Source organism: Adiantum capillus-veneris, chromosome 13 (genome assembly GCF_014529385.1).
Source record: "Adiantum capillus-veneris isolate H3 chromosome 13, ASM1452938v2, whole genome shotgun sequence".
Classification (NCBI taxonomy): Eukaryota; Viridiplantae; Streptophyta; class Polypodiopsida; order Polypodiales; family Pteridaceae; genus Adiantum; species Adiantum capillus-veneris.
In genome coordinates, this window is record NC_140943.1 from 138576709 (window position 1) to 138593276 (window position 16568).

The following is a 16568-nucleotide window of genomic DNA, read 5'->3' on the forward strand; positions in this document are numbered from 1 at the left end:
GCTTACCCTCTTATGTAAAGTGCAGTGCCAAGAGTGATGCCCTGCACGCTACACACTGTTCTCTCTCCCCCCTACGAGCAGTTATGTTATGCCCCTCAAGTGGGCTTCTCATTTGACTAATGTACAGTTGTGTGGGTTCATGCACAATTGCCGAGGCAAGAGCCTCTTGCACACGTATTGGATTAGCTAGTGGCTAATCCCCCACAGGTACAGGTGAATTCGGAGAGGTTTCGCGTGAGAAATCTCGTGCGATTTAAAAGGCAAGTAGCCCTACAGGTGCGGGAGCTTGAGGACTTGCTACGGATGCGACCGGCACGCGAAACGGAGCCCGAAACAGGGAATTACAGCCTGATGTGTATTTTTGCAGGTTTAGGGTTTTGGCCCTAAATAGTCCCTAATACCCCCAAGAGGTTCGGGGACGTGAGGGGATGCTATAGAGGTGATCTGGTGCATTTTTGGAGCAGAAAACAGAACAATTCAGTGTGCTGCAGATTCTCGCCAGGTTTTGCAAAGTGTAGGTTTTGCAAAGTGTCTGTATGCGTCAGGATACTGACTGTGAAGCGTCCTAGTACAGTCATGTTGCCGAAATCGGGCCAGAACAGATGGATTTCTACCCGGATTATGCAGGACAGCTTGTAGGAAATCACAGGTTTTATTCCCTTTGTTAAAGAATAAAGAAAAACCGAAAGGGGCGCCAATTTTGGGGCCTACAACAAGTTGTTGGCGTCTGCTCGGAGCATTCTAGCTTCCGAGCCATGTATGTGCATAAGTGTTAATTCCCGTCGCAGGTTCCTTTTGCAAAGTACTCACTCTGTGTGTGTCTAAAGTAAAGTAAAGAATTTTGGGTGAAAGTAAAGTAAAGTATTTTGGGTGAAAGCCAAAGTCTACCGCCCTACGAGCCGGTTTCATATAAAGTGGGGACGCAGTTGCAAGCTATACTATACGGGAAGGCTATTTGATACAGAAAACGATGTTGTGTGTTACACAGCCGTTGAGGGAAAAGGTTATGACAGAGTACCACTGTCGATCTTTTCAGGCCATCGCGGCATAGATACCACCTTGAAAGGTGTCGAGCGTATTTCTATTGGTCGAGGCTCAAAAAGGATGTGGATGAGTTTGTTCGCAGTTGTTTAGTATGCCAAAAGGTCAACTTTGATAAGCACAAGGCACCAGGTCTTCCACAGCCTCTACCCATACGCTCTCGACTATGGGAAAGCGTAGCAATGGACTTTATTTTTTATCTACCCAAGATTCAAAGTGGGAATGATGGCATTTGGACAGTCATCAACAGATACGGTAAGCAGGCTCACTTGATTCCGCTAAGAAGACAATTAAGCCCGATGATTTGGCAAAACTCTTTGTCTCACAGATTGTCCGCTTACATGGCATGCCTGAGTCTATTGTTTTGGACAGAGATCCCCCATTCACAAGTTTGTTTTAGAGGGAAATCTAGGAAAACATTGGCACACGGTTGCAATTCTTGTCCTCGTTCCACCCACAGACTAATAGGCAATCTCAGATAGCCGATTCAGTGGTTTTGGACTTGTTGAAGTCATATATTCCGGATCAAAAGGCTCAATGGGAAAAGTATTTTCCCTTGGTGGAGTTTGCCTACAACAACACAATTCATACGTCCATGGGCAAGGCACCATTTGAGGTAATCGAGGATGCTAAGCAAGTTCCACCTTTTCTAAGCACCAAATATAAGATTTTTGAAGCAGAATCAGTACACTCGGGATCTGGATATTGCTTTTGCCAAGGTGCGCGAGGCTCTTGAGAAGTCTCAAGCACGGCATAAGAAGGCAGTAGACAAGCATCGATGTGACTTGCAGCTTAAGGAGAATGATTGGGTGCTTTTACGGTTTGAGAAGGCATACCTACGGAAACGAAAGGGTAAGGAGCGGCTTTTTTTCCAAAGCTAAGTATGCGATACTATGGCCCTTTCCAGATTCAAGAGAAGATCAATGATATATCCTTCAGATTGAAGTTACCACACACTTGGAGGATTCACAATGCATTTCATGTGTCTGTTGAAACCTTTCAAAGGTGAGGTGCCAATGGACAGGGAGCCTGAGGAGCAATCTGAAGTGGAAGAGACTTCTTAGGAGATCATTGTGAGGGGATTGCTCTTGAAGATTCCACAATTGGAGGTTGATGGTATCCACCATCGGATACGAGAGGTTGTGCACCTGTTCTCGCTGTTTTCAGCCATATCTGGCCATCTTTCGCTGCCACTCCCGACATGGTATTAAAGCTTCCTTGTTGAGGTCCAACCTTGGAGCATTTTTGCGACGTGTTCGACGCTTTTATTAAGTTTTCAGAGAGTTAGCTTGCTGTTTGTTCAGATTCAGATCCGGTATTGTCGCGTCCAGTGCGAGTTTTAGAGGATCTGCATTTTTTTTACTAGAAGAAGCAGTTCAAATATCAAGCTAGATTGAGATCTTCTGATTCATACCGAGGCTTTGGCTGCAAACTCCAATGGAAAACAGAAGGTTGGACGAAGTGAGCCGTGTCCCGATGCAAAGCCGGAAGCCTTGAAAACCCAGAGACATTGCAATCATTGTAAACAAAAGGGCCATTACTGGACGAAATGTCCTTTCCAGAGAACAAAATGTGCAACAGTGACTTCAACACTCGCCTTTATTACACAAACGGAGATTCCTCAAGACAAAGATATCTTTGGAGCAAAAGAGCAAATTTTATTTTCCTGGACTCTCGAGATTGGATCTTTGACAGTGGTACTATTAGGCACATGACTTCTTCTCGTGATTCGATGCACAATTTGAGGCAGTATGAAGGTTCAATCATATTCAAAGACAAGTCAATGGCACATGTACACAGGGAAGGGGCCATGGAGCTTATCCCGATAGGCAAAGGGGGAATGTATATCTCTCATATGCTCTATGTGCCTCATCTTGGTTACCACATCTGTCAGCCTCTGGTTTCCACCTGGCTCCGTTCCATATTTTTCCCTATTTTTGGGACATGGGGTTTCTTAGTCTTGGTCAGGCAAGCTAGCTGGACACCTTATATCGTCCCCATAAGGAGATCAGTGCCCTAACCAATTGCATATTCAGTTTATTCACTAGCAATGTACCTGCTGCCTGTGCAACCTGCATTTGTCGCCCTGCTTTTTTTTTCTTTTCCTGTTTCTGTACGCAAGTCTTTTTGTTTGTTGCTTGTCTCCTTGTTTGTCTGCTTGTGTCTTTTTTTTCGTATGTGATGTGTGCGTTCATGTGTTCTGCATATGTATGTGTCTGCTTACAAGTGGGGTGTGTGCGCATGATTAGCATGCTTCGTTTGCTATTGCCTGTTGTTTTGTTTAGTTCTCTAGTTTGCTGGACACCAGGTGGGTGGATGGGATAGGTGGGTGGTTTAGGCACGTGTGGAGGCCGTGATGGGTTAAGCCACATCTTCGGCTTGTTTGTTTGCAAGTTAGAAGAGCATCATAGCCATGTTGATTGACATCAAGGATGGCTTGAGGTTCTCTCTCCCAAGTTTGGTGCAAAAGTATTTGTGCAATGGTGATGCTTATTCTGTTGGGGTGGGCCTGAGAGATCCAAAGTCTAATATTGGAGATTCTTTGGTGGGGTTTTCGGCCTCCTCGTCAAAGTGTGGATGGCCTATTTCTGCTTCAGCTCTCCGATATAATTTTCCCTACCACCTCTGTCCCCAGTTTTTGACGTATCACCCATCTTTTGTAACTTTGTATCACTAGTGGTTTTTTCCCTATGGTTTGTTGTAATGGTTATATTTCAGGGGTTTTTTTCACTCTCAGTTCCATTTATATGTGTTGTTGCCTACGGGCTGATGTAATGCCTACAGGCCTATTAGCCCTCCTTTTTCTGTGCACAGAGAGAGAGAGAGAGAGAGAGAGAGAGAGAGAGAGAGAGAGAGAGAGAGAGAGAGAGAGAGAGAAATGAAATGAAATGTTATATTAACATCTTCAAAAGGCCAGAATGACCTATGAGACCAAACTGATACAAAAGTGGTGAATCTGCTACAATGTCTGGGTACCTTAGTACTAAAGCACTAAGTGTGAAAAGTGTGAAAGTGTGAAAGTAAATGTGAAAAACTAAATACAAAATATTAAATAAACTTCTTAGGAGCATTCTGGGTGTCTGGCCAGAATGCTTCTAATCCTTTGTTGTAGTCTCCTTGTTTGTCTGGCTGTGTGTATATATGCATCTATATGTATACTTTTTCTATGAATAGAGTCAGCCTCTTTTAATTGATAAAAGTGTTTGTATCCACTTCTAGAGGCTCAACATGTTTTATATGATTGATAACTGGACTCTGGAGTATAGGTGGAACGGGAGCTGCTCCCGTTCTGGTCTTTCATTCCCGTTCTGCGTTCCATGTTTCTATGATGTATGTATGATGTGCATGTGTATACGTACATACGTATGTATGTGTGTACACATCGAAACACAGACCCACAACACACACACACACACACACACACGCCTCATATGTGCATGCATGTATGCATAAAGAAACACACGTGCACACACACACAAAGATAGACATATATACATAGTCTCCTGGTAGTGGAAAGGGAAAGATGTACAATGAATTAAGAGATATCTCCCACTCCATTACCGACACAATAACAAATCAAGAATGAGAATCACCAATAGCTTCTATCAGGCCTAGTGCCATTCAGTATTGGCAAAGAAAGTGCCACTCAATGTTAAAAAGCTGAAACCATAAAATCAACTCCTTGAAACCATGCATTACCTCCTTTTGGCCCTGCAGCTCTGCTCGTCTCTTTTGTATGACATTGCTTGTAAAAGAATTCAAGGTTTCCACTTCCTGCTTCAAAACTCTCTCATTGCCAATATTGAGAGCCTTTTGCAACTCCCAGAAGGGATTGAAGAAACGAAGGGTCGTCAATTCATTCACTCTGTCAAAAGCTCTTCCAAAGGGAACATCAGGAAGGTCTGGTGAGAGGCCGGCCACGTGAACTCCAAATCCCACTTTGCAAATTGAGTCCAATGTCATTCGCATAAACAGGTCCTACACATAAGAAACCCACAAATCAGGCAATATGATATTATTGTGGAGGCACTTGCACTTGCTCAGGTAAATACATGCTTGTGAAGCACTTCAGTGGCTGCCAGCTCTTCAGGACATCCTCAATTTGGGTTGTTTGTATAATCAGTAACATTCTTAAATGCTTCAAACCAGGGGGCATGGTTTTTCTAAACAAAAAACACAAAAACCTATAGCTGAAAACATTTGCACCTACATTCGTCTGCTAGCCACATACATTTTGTAGAAATATAATATAACTTTTCCAATGTTGTGAGCTGACATATACTGGCCACCACTATAGATCTACAAACAATGCTCAAGGAGACAAACAGAATATGCTTTGCCAACATGTAGAATATGCATGCAGAGAAAGCATACGCAAGAGTGTGTGTGTGCGCATTGTGGTGGTTTTTTTTTTTTTTTTTTTTGTGGGGGGGGGGGGGGGGGGGGGACGCATATGCATGTGCACATATGCATATTAGACAGTAGTGAGTGTGTGTGTACCTGCACTCACAAATTAGTGTGTGTAACTAGGTTGCCAATGAAACACACAATTATGTGCAAGAAAGTTGCATGGTAAGAATCTACATGCTTGTGCTTTATAAAATGGAGGATGCCAGGATTACCTGCAAATCCACAATCTTCTTCGAAGATGCTGCAGACTGGAGAATCTTTGTAAGGCAGAGGGCACCCTCCCTGAAAGCATCCGAGCTAAAATCACGTAACTTTCTGTTCGAAAACTCGAGACTTGCCACCTTCCGATGCTTCTTCCATATCTCTCCATCTGAGCTAAAGATCCCATCCCCAAGAAAATCATGCACTATATGGTGTGCTCTCTCCCCCTGCCATCCAAGTCCTAAAGCACAAATGAATGCTGCAACTGTATTCAAAATATGATCTTTCAAGTAATTCTAGAGACATTAACACCCTGCTGCAGCAGTTGAGCTGAGCTGACAATTCCTCTCTTGCATTAAATTCTAGTCACAAAAAAGCAAAGGAATAATGAAACGGCTACATTGAGCTTAAAAGAAACAAATTCACCTGCTGCCAACCATTCCCTTGACAAAAAATATGAACCTTCTTAAGACGCAAGAACAACTGAGGCAGAAGAATGGGTACCTTGGGGTAGTTGGGGAAGTTGGTTTTGAGGATGTGTTCCACGTTGAGGGGATCGACAGTGAAGAAGATGGTGCCAGAGATGACGGAGAGCTTCACAGTGCGGTGGCGATGGTTGAAGAAGGCAAGATACCAGTCATGCAGGCAGTTGAAGTTGCGCAAGGCTTCCAATTGGGCGCCCACAATAGGCCATGTCTTTGGGTCCTGGCTATGGCGCTGCTCCAACCTGTGCACCCCTATCCAAATTACCACAATGGTCACCACAACAGCAGCTACCAACCAACTCATTTTCTCTCTCTCTCTCTCTCTCTCTCTCTCTCTCTCTCTCGACTGCATGTGTCAGTTGTAAAATTGGGATTCAATCCAGTTTCGAGGTGTTCAGTACACTGTGGGCTGTCAGTGTGCCACACCAAGTCGAGTCAGCCAAAACTTGGTAAAGAGGTTTTGGCCCGTCATGCATATGCAGCATATGTAATGCGTGACGGTTGCGCCACCCCCCTCTCAGCACTAAAGGGCGCGGGAAATTTTTGAAGCTCAAAGGGTGGGATCCACGGTAGCGAAGTCAAGATACGATGATCGAGACGCGTGCAATCATAAGATGCCGAGGTAAATTAGGACACGAAAAGGTAAACTTGGACAAGCAGAGGGGGCTATCCGAGTTTATTTATCATTATTTGGTTTGTTCATATGTCAACTTCCTCGTTGCGGGTGTAGCGGTTAAACCATTGGGCTCTCATGGCGATCGCACGGATTCGAATCTCCGAGCCTCCGATCGACGCCCATTTTTTTCCGCCATCCATCCGCCTCGAGATTCCCCCTTTGGACGCCCACCGCAGATCCCATCTCTTTTCTCCCGTGCCCTTTAGTGTTGTGTCCCCCCCCTCCCCGTAGCGCCATTTTTCGTTTGGGAAAATTCAATTTTGCAACCATACCCAATTCCTTTCAACAAAATTTTCAATGGAAGTTTTCAACATTTTGGAAATTTTCTAGAACACTCTCCCCCTCTCTCCTGTTGGGAAACATCAATTTTGCAAACAAACAAAATTCCCTTTGGGGTAAATTCAAAGAGGAAATCCCAACATCAATTTTGCCATCATACAAAATTCCCTTTAGGATAAATTCAAAGAGGAATTTTTTTTAAAAATCTGGGATTTTTTGAAATTTAATTCTATTTTCTTAAGTTTTTCAAGCACCTCCCTTCAATCAGTTGTTTTGATTTCTCAATCGGCTCAAGGCTAAGTTGAGGCACACTTTTCCCAAACAATGAGTCTCTCTCTCTCTCTCTCTCTCTCTCTCTCTCTCTCTCTCTCTCTCTCAATTATCCCCATCCAATTTATCCTCATTTTGAAAACACGTGTGTCGTTGTCGGCCATCATAAGTGACTACACCCGATGTAAAAACCACCCTGAAAGAGGAAAAACAAAGTAGGACTAACACGTGCTATATAGAACAACCCAAAGAGGACTGTAGGAAACCTGTTCTGCAAAAATTGCATGATAGAAATTTTACAAAAAATGACAAAATTGCATGCGTAGTACTGTCTGTAGTGAAAACAGAGGCCAACATTAGCTCGAATGAAAAATATGAGCACATTGAACTCTATGAGCTTATTCGAAGTATTCGTCAACTTACGAATGCTCGTCAAAGCTCGCAAATACCTAAGAACGTGAGGGAAGGGGTGCTGGCAACAATACTAGGAGGACGTGACCTACTCTAATACCAATTGTTGGAATTAACGTTATAGGGATGCATACACAGCTTGGTGGATAAGATAAGGGAGATCAAGGCACACAAGAGAGAGTATATTGGTTAGTGCACAAATAGCCCTAGAGCGATGGGCGTATATACAATGCACAATGGGAAAACCCTCCTAGTGAGAAAAAAAGTGCGTCGGTGGTCCTAACTGTGTTCACACACATCACCTACCACATATATGGTAACAAGGATTACCCATATTCTTTAAAGTCATCAATGCCTTCAAATTTGCTATAACACCTCCCCTTGCTCCTTGTTTCCTCCTTCATACGTTACGAGTTGTTGTTCTTGCTCGGGCTATAGCTCATTCATGTGGTGCTTTGATAGCTCCACCTTTGGTTTTCTTTTCTTTTGAAAAAATTTGGCATACATACAAATGTGTGGATGACATCATCATAAAGAATGCTATTGAGGAAGGTCTTCCCGCCAAACAAAGTTGGGGCAATGTCTAGTCCTCTCACAATGGTAGTGGATCTCTTTACAGTCAAACATAAATCAATATAAGCAATTGCAATGCAAAGATGTCAGAAAGATGCACACACACAAGAGGTGGTAATTTGTGATTTTAATGTAATCTACTAGTGGTTATTAATGCAAGCTAGAGAATGTGTCATAAAATATTATATCTAACCAACCCATATGATTTTCTCATATTAAACTGATCATTTAATGTGGGAGAATAAACGGGAACAAGGGTTAAAATATAGACGTGCTTATGGATTTATCTCAACATGGGGCCAAAGTTAAAGGGGTCCAAATGAGAGATGGTATGTCAAAGAGCAATGCTAGCTAATGGAGTTTAAAGACCTTAGGGTTAGCTTCATTAAAGACTTCCAAAGGTTAGGGTTAAAAGTCCTTTGACCTTAGGCAAGCTAGAACTATGCTTGATGTGGGAACATGGCCCACGCTTGAGGTGCTTTTCGTGCTTGCTGATTAAGGTGCTTGAGGTGCTAGGGTTGAGCTTGAGGTGAGAACCTTCCCCAAACTTGAAGGGCTCAAGGTGTTCCAAAAGTCAACAAGTATCCCTACTCATGGGGAGGCAATCCCTCATTGTAAAAGCATGAGAGAGAGCACACACACCCTCACACAAGTCAAGCCTTCCCTAAAGAAGCAACAGGGACACACGTCAAGTTCCTCTCCATGTTGCCCTCATAAGATGCCTAAAGCCTATTGGTTGGACTCTCAAGGGGTCCAATGATAATTTAGCTAATTTAATTAACTGTTTATGCATTTATCAAGTCCTCTCTCTCAAAGGGGAAAGGGGGACAATTGTCCCAAGGCTAGCATGGTTGCTTGATATACACTCTGCATGTGATTGACTAGGCTTGTAGGGGTCCAATCATGAGCTACAAGGAGGGGTCGACCTAAGCAAGCTAGGGGTGTGCTTGGGGGGTATACTCTCTCTCACACACACTCTCATGCTCATTCTTGCCTGGCAAAGTGCAAGAGCTCCATCTCCTTCTCCAAGATTGTTGAGAAGTTGAGAGCCTACACCAACACTCTTGGCTATGGAATGCAAATGTAACATTTAATGGCCTAGTAACTTGTGTGTAGCGGAAAATAGCATGAACATAGTGAGCATTTCATTAGAATAGATTCCTAATGAGAATAACAAGAGTGCTTGGGTGGAGAGAGCAACAAAAAGAATAACACCTAGTTAGATAGCATGAACAATACTTCAAAAGAGAGAGAAATTAAGCTATTGACAACAATTGAGGACCGGATTTACATGGAGCCGGTCCCCCCTCCAAAAGGCTTTGTATTATGGTTTCTCCCATCAAGAGAGACATTTTACAATACAATTCTTTGTGTTCCTTCAATATTAGCTAGTGCAATGAAGATGGAAACTTCATGCACTAAGCAAAACACTTCTCAAACACAACATGAATTCCCTCATGGTCTCAGACTCAAGACCTCACACACCTTCGAAGATGGTGAGAGCTTGCGAAGTATGAGAGTAGATTGAGAGGAAGAAGGAGTACTCTTACGAGAAAGATCTACATCTCCTAACATAATCACTCATATTAGCATAGCTTAGCTTAGTAATTAGCATGGTAGAGGAGATGAGCATGCATTGAAGCTTGTCTCTTGGTTGGATTTGCATCACAAAGCCAAGAGTTGTTGGTGTAGGCCTCCCTTCTCACAAGCTTAGAGTAGGTGGTAAGCTTTCCATTAAAGCTTGAGAAGGAGAGAGAATCTTCTTGCTTCACACATAGATTGTGTGAGTGTGTAAGTGAATAATGGCTTCAAAAAATCAGCCCCCCCTCTCTCTTGGTCGACCCCTCTTGCTAAATTGCTCATGTTGCAGCCCTATTGGACCTCCCTAGGCCTAGCCAATAGGATTTCAGGAGCATAAGTGATAGCCTTCTGACATGTGTCCCCCTTTCCCCTTTTGTGAGAGCTTTAGGTAATTAATAAATGCAACTAAACTCTCATTGGACCCCTTTGCCTCCTGACCAATAGGAATCAGGCAAGCCATTAGGATGTTGAATGCTCATTGGACCCCTTGGGAGACTGTCCAATAGTCTTCTAGAGAGCTTAATTCTTATTGGTTCTTTTATTAAGTGTTTTTTAAATTAACTAAACTAGATTTACTCTAGCCTAATTCTCATTGGTCCACCTCCAAGGCCATCCAATAGGATTTGAGTACACCTTGTTGGCATCTGGGCTAGGGAGTTGGCATGTGTCCCTCATTCCCTTTGTGTAAAGGGAGCTTGTGTGTGTGTGTGTGTGTGTGTGTATGAGTTTCTCTCTCATCTCCTACAACTAGGGCTCGCCCCCTCCTATGTGGGGATGCATGAAGACTTTTGGGACACACACAAAGCATCCAATTTCCCTAGTGTTTGGACTTTGGACACAACCTTTGAATTTTGGAACCTTAGCATTTTAGAAGTCTTAATGGGTTGAACCTTAGGGTCTTTTTAGCCCATTGTTTCACCTTTCTCTTTTGCAGATGCCCCCCCCCCCTTTGGATCCCTATTTTCCCTCCTTTGGATCCCTACTGTGGCCGGTCTGCTAGCTTAACCAGTATTCTAGCTTTTTCTCCCCTGGCACTTTCCCATATTAAATTTTCACTTTATAATGAGAAAATCATTTAGGAGAATTAGATATTAGTTATTATGACAGTACCTCTCTCTTGAAATCATAGTCGTCCTCGACTATGAGGTAGAGAAGATAAAGCATATTCATTAGCCCTTTCTTAGCGGGTAGAGGATCCCTATGTTACCCTACGACATCATTCTAAAATGGATGACTAGTCCATTTGGCGCTTGAGAGCCTAAGCTGTCGCAAGCATGTCTGCACATTAGTCCTATCAATCTTCCATAGTAGAGTGACAAGCTCTACTTGGTGTTTGGGAGACATCATCTCTGCAAACTTGATTTAAGCATGCATACTACTTCATTTTTGTGCACAATAAAGAAAAAGAGAGTTTTATAAGACAAAAACTTTGTTCATTTTTAACATTTGTACATTTGCTTACTCTTGGGAAGCATTGTAAGCATTGACAAGGTTTAGTGTTATCCTTTAATTGTATGCCTTGCATCCATCTAGCATCTTCAAAAGGATAATTCTTAAACTTAATAAGATATCATCGGATAGTCTTACCGCCTCTTAGTACCTTGTCTCATGTTGGAGAATGGACTCGGACTGCAACACCTCTTCTTGATCCTCGGATCTCCGGTGGGTCTTCAATAGTAGGTTCTTGAGGTGGCTCTCCTTTGTAAGGCTTTAATAGGTTCACATGAAAAGCATTGTGTATGAGCTAGTGGCTGGGCAACTTGAGTTAATAGGCCATCTCATTAATTGGCCTAAGAATCTTGAAGGGACCATAGTTCCTTTTTGCTAACTTACCATAGTACTTTTGGTGTCCCGTAGGATTCTTGCCTGTCGTGTGCCTTAATTGAGCCTTGGGAAATTTTAATAAGACCCAATCATTTTCCTTAAAGGCTTGGGCTCTTCTGTGCTTATCAGCAGCAGCCTTTTGCATTTGCTGTGAGATAGAGATAGCATCCTTAATCTTTTGGAAAGATTCTTGTAGGTCTCGGCTATACTCATCTGCAACAAAGATCTTCCCGTGTACCTTAAGTAGCAAGGGACTTTTTGATCTTCCCTCAATTACCTCGAAAGCTGCTTTTCCCGTGGAAGTATGTACAGTGTTATTGTAGGCATACTCCACTAAGTGTAAGTACTTCTCCCATTGGGACCTTTGATCTGATTCCGTTACATAGGCTTTTAGTAGATCAAGAATTGTTAGGTTAGCTATTTCACTTTGGCCATCCGTTTGTGAGTGATAGGCCGAAAAGAAATTTAGCCTTGTCCCTAAATTCTCAAAGAGACCCTTCCACAAATTATTGGTCATTCTAGGATCTCTATCCGACACTATGGACATTGGCAAGCCATGGTATTTGAAGATTTGTGAAATGAAGAGGGTTGCCATTTGATGGGCTTTGATAGTCTTTTTGACAAGTATAAAATGAGCTTGTTTACTAGAACCTGTCTACTATCGTCCATATTCCCGTACTCCCATGGATAGACTTAGGAAATCCAAAGATAAAATCCATGGATATGCTCTCCCATGGTGAATTAGGGATTGGCAAAGGTTGAAGCAATCCAGGTTGCTTCCCTCTATCAAATTTTGTCTTTTGGCATACCACACATTTAAAAACTTACTCTTGTATGTTTGCTTTCATGGTAGGCCAATAGAAATATGTTTCAATCCCTTTTAGGGTAGACTTAATCCCTCTATGCCCCACATAAGGAGGAGCATGAGATTCATACATTACTTTCTCATGTAGTGACTTAGTAACGCATAGTCCATTGCCATAGAGAAGATAACCATCTTGTAAAGTAAATGGTTCCTCTTTCTTCCCTAATGCAAGGGCTAAAATCACGTCTCTAAAATCGGGATCAATAGCATACTCATCTATCATAGAAGATAGATCACTGTGAATTGCTTTGGAAATCGCATTCACTCTCGGTCGTCTTGAGAGTGCATCGTCTACTTGATTATGCTTGCCAGCAATGTGAGCAATATGAAAATGAAATTGCGAAAGGAAATTTACCTACCTTATTTATTTGTCGGAGAGCTTGGTCTACGTCATGAAGTACTTAAGACTTTGGTAATCCGTTCACAGAATGAAAGGAGTCCACAATAAATAGTGCTTCCATGAATTTAAGGCATGTAGAATTGCGAGGATTTCCTTTTCATATATGCCTAGATCTTGCTCAACAGGGTCGAGCCTTCAACTTTCATAGCCTATGGCGTGCCCTTCTTGGAGCAAGACAGCTCGAAGGCAATCACCACAAGCATCACATTTGACCTCAAATGGCTTTAAGAGATCCGGTAGTTTAAGCACAGGTTGAGAGATAAGCTTTTCGAAAGCATTGTTCTCGTTGGCAGACCAAGTATACCTAACATTTTTCTTTGTTAGGTAAGTAATGGTCCTGCTATTAGTGAGAACTTTTCTATGAAGCATCTATACTATGCACACATACCTATAAAGCTTCTTAGTTCATGAAGATTTCTTGGTTTAGGCCATCCTTTTATTACCTCTAACTTTGATGGATCCATTTGGATGACATCTTGAGAGATAATGTGACCTAAATACTGAATCTCTTGCAAGAAAAAATCACTTTTCTTTCGATTAACATAAAGTTTATTCTCTCTTAGAACTTGAAATATTACATGGAGGTGTTGCTTGTGTTCATCTAATGAATTAGAGTAGATGATGATATCATCAAAGAACACTCCAGTAAAGGTTCGGTGAGGCATGGATAGCTTCTCCATCAAGCGGTTGAATGTGGCTGGTGCATTGGTCAAGCCAAAAGGCATGACAATATATTTGTAAAGACCAAACGTAGTGCGAAATGCGGTCTTTACAATGTCTTAATCAACTATCCTTATTTGATGATAGCCACTTTTTAGGTCAATCCTACTGAAGTAGCTCGACCCTTGTAGCTTATCAAATAGGTCTTCTACCCGTGGAACGGGAAACCTATTCTTAATAGTGATCCTATTTAGTGCTCTATAGTCGACACACATACAATATGTGCCGTCTTTCTTTTGCACTAATAGAACATGTGAGAAAAATGGAGATGAGCTAGGCCTAATTATGCCCTTCTCAACTAACTCATGCACTTGCCGCATAAACTCCTCTGAGCTTGAGAAACTCTATAAGGAGGTTTGTTAGGCGGTGAAATTCCTGGAAGAAGTTCAATTGCATGGTCATCATTGCCTCATTTAGGAGGTAACTCACAAGGGATGTCGTCAATAAAGACATCTTGAAACCCCTTGAGAAAATTGAATAACTCTAATTCCTTTTGATTGTGTATATTTTCTTTTGCTAAAACATTAGTTCATTTTGAGAGTCTTTAACAAAAATCATGTACAAGGAAATAGATCTCTTTATTGACTTATTGAAGCTTGCGTATGTACAATGGATATGGTGTTACCCATTTCCTTAGCATCTATGTACATGTCTTTTTCCCTGAACTTAAAGGAGATTCTCCTTTCAGGGAATTTAACATTGGCAGCCATGCGATCAAACCATGGTGCCCCTAGGATTACATCCTCATGCTTGAGAGGAGAGATAAAGAAGTACTCTTTGTCCACATAGCTTTGGACATGGAGCCTCAATTTCCCGATTAAGGGAGTGACTAAAGCTTCTTGCCCCTTGAAAGCACCGTCTACGGATAGGACATCTCCCATCTCATAGGCTTGTATGGCTAGCTTGGTGGCCAACTCTGTGGATATGAAATTATGAGTAGAACCAGGGTCAAAGAGAATAAAAGCATCATGTTCTCTTACCTTTCCCCAAGCATGGCATAGATGAGATCCTTTGTGGCGAGTTTCCTCCTCTTGGATTTCGACCAAGGTAGCTCTAGGAGGCTCATGGAGGTTGATCCTTTGGGGACAAGCGTGGTACACATGCCCTTGCTCGCCGCACTTGAAACAACGGTTATCCTTGCGATAACGCTCAAGCTCTTCAGGAGAGAGTTTAGTTTTACCTTTGTAAACTCCCTTCTCTTTAGCTTTGTTGGAGTTTCCCTTAGGAGACTTTTGGACATTGTCCTTCCCCTTAGGCTCATTGTAACCCTTGTTTTCCGTGGGCTTAAAATTTCTTTTAGCCCCTATTTGGAAATTGATTCGAGAGGCCACCATAGTATGGTGTATAACCGCCGATATGCTGCGTGGCCTTTGGGACATACTCCACCATTTCTTCGGTTAAGCCCGTCGTCTTAGTGGAGCCATCTCCGCCGAGGTGGTGGGAGACTCACTTCTTTCTCGTTCCTTCGGTGGGAGTTCTTGAATTCTCCTTTGGGAAGGAGATGCATCATCAAGGAGAAAATTTCTGAGCCCTTCGTATGGATCCTCTTCTTCTTCCCGAAACAGAGAGAGGCCTCTTTTGGAAGTCTCACAAGGAGGCTTCCTAGGTGCTCTCTTGTCATGGTGGGGAGCTTGGAGAATCCCATGAGCACGAAGCTACCGTTGCACTTCACTTTGGAGGGATGGATTGCCCATGGCTTCTTGAAGCCTAGAAACAAGGTAGTTAACAAGCATAGGGGCATCATTAGTAGCCTGCTCATTAGAAAAATCAAAGTTATCAATATTAATTTCACTCTCTTTACTATTGTCAGCCATTCTAACAACTTTTAAGGTGTACTTTGGCACTTCAAGCCCTAGTTGCTACTCCTCTTTAAAGCTTCAAAAAAAAACACTCAAGCTATTGTACCCGTGGCTCAAATACCATTAATTGCAAGGAATAGAAGAGAGGGTCGTTCAACACCAAAACAACACCGGCTCCTGTCAAGCTTCTAATAGCTCAATAGTGGTTAAGCCGTAGGCAAGCCCCGTAGGACTCCACTATTAAGACCATAGCTCTCGACGGTGATGCCCCGTTATCTGCACGAAGGCAGGCGCACTGCAAGGCTGAAAAATCCCTATTCTACTTACTCACCATGCAATTAATAACACCATCCATTTATAGCTAGCTTGAGGACCTCCCTTCTTGAGCAAGAAAAGAGAAACCTTGTGCTCTGATACCAATGTAACATTTAATGGCCTAGTAACTTGTGTGTAGCGGAAAATAGCATGAACATAGTGAGCATTTCATTAGAATAGATTCCTAATGAGAATAACAAGAGTGCTTGGGTGGAGAGAGCAACAAAAAGCATAACACCTAGTTAGATAGCATGAACAATACTTTAAAAGAGAGAGAAATTAAGCTATTGACAACAATTGAGGACCGGATTTACATGGAGCCGGTCCCCCCTCCAAAAGGCTTTGTATTATGGTTTCTCCCATCAAGAGAGACATTTTACAATACAATTCTTTGTGTTCCTTCAATATTAGCTAGTGCAATGAAGATGGAAACTTCATGCACTAAGCAAAATACTTCTCAAACACAACATGAATTCCCTCATGGTCTCAGACTCAAGACCTCACACACCTTCGAAGATGGTGAGAGCTTGCGAAGTATGAGAGTAGATTGAGAGGAAGAAGGAGTACTCTTACGAGAAAGATCTACATCTCCTAACATAATCACTCATATTAGCATAGCTTAGCTTAGTAATTAGCATGATAGAGGAGATGAGCATGCATTGAATCTTGGCTCTTGGTTGTATTTGCATCACAAAGCCAAGAGTTGTTGGTGTAGGCC

At 42.4% G+C, this 16568-nt stretch overlaps 1 protein-coding gene across 2 annotated transcripts in view; it reads right to left on the minus strand.

The window, feature by feature from the left end:
• The window catches only part of LOC147444944 (cytochrome P450 704B1-like), a 28041-nt gene extending 21444 nt beyond the window's left edge, over nucleotides 1-6597 (minus strand). The window contains exons 1-3 of one of the 2 annotated variants that reach the window (XM_086527451.1): nucleotides 6157-6597; nucleotides 5664-5879; nucleotides 4741-5019 (exon numbers count right to left, since the gene is read on the minus strand). In XM_086527451.1, coding sequence (XP_086383577.1) covers nucleotides 4741-5019; nucleotides 5664-5879; nucleotides 6157-6489 — 828 coding nt within the window. In that variant the 5' untranslated portion in view covers nucleotides 6490-6597. Of the gene's footprint in view, nucleotides 1-4740; nucleotides 5020-5663; nucleotides 5894-6156 lie in introns of both variants that reach the window. The other variant, XM_086527452.1, reaches the window with a different exon arrangement.
• Between the last annotated feature and the right edge of the window lie 9971 nt (nucleotides 6598-16568).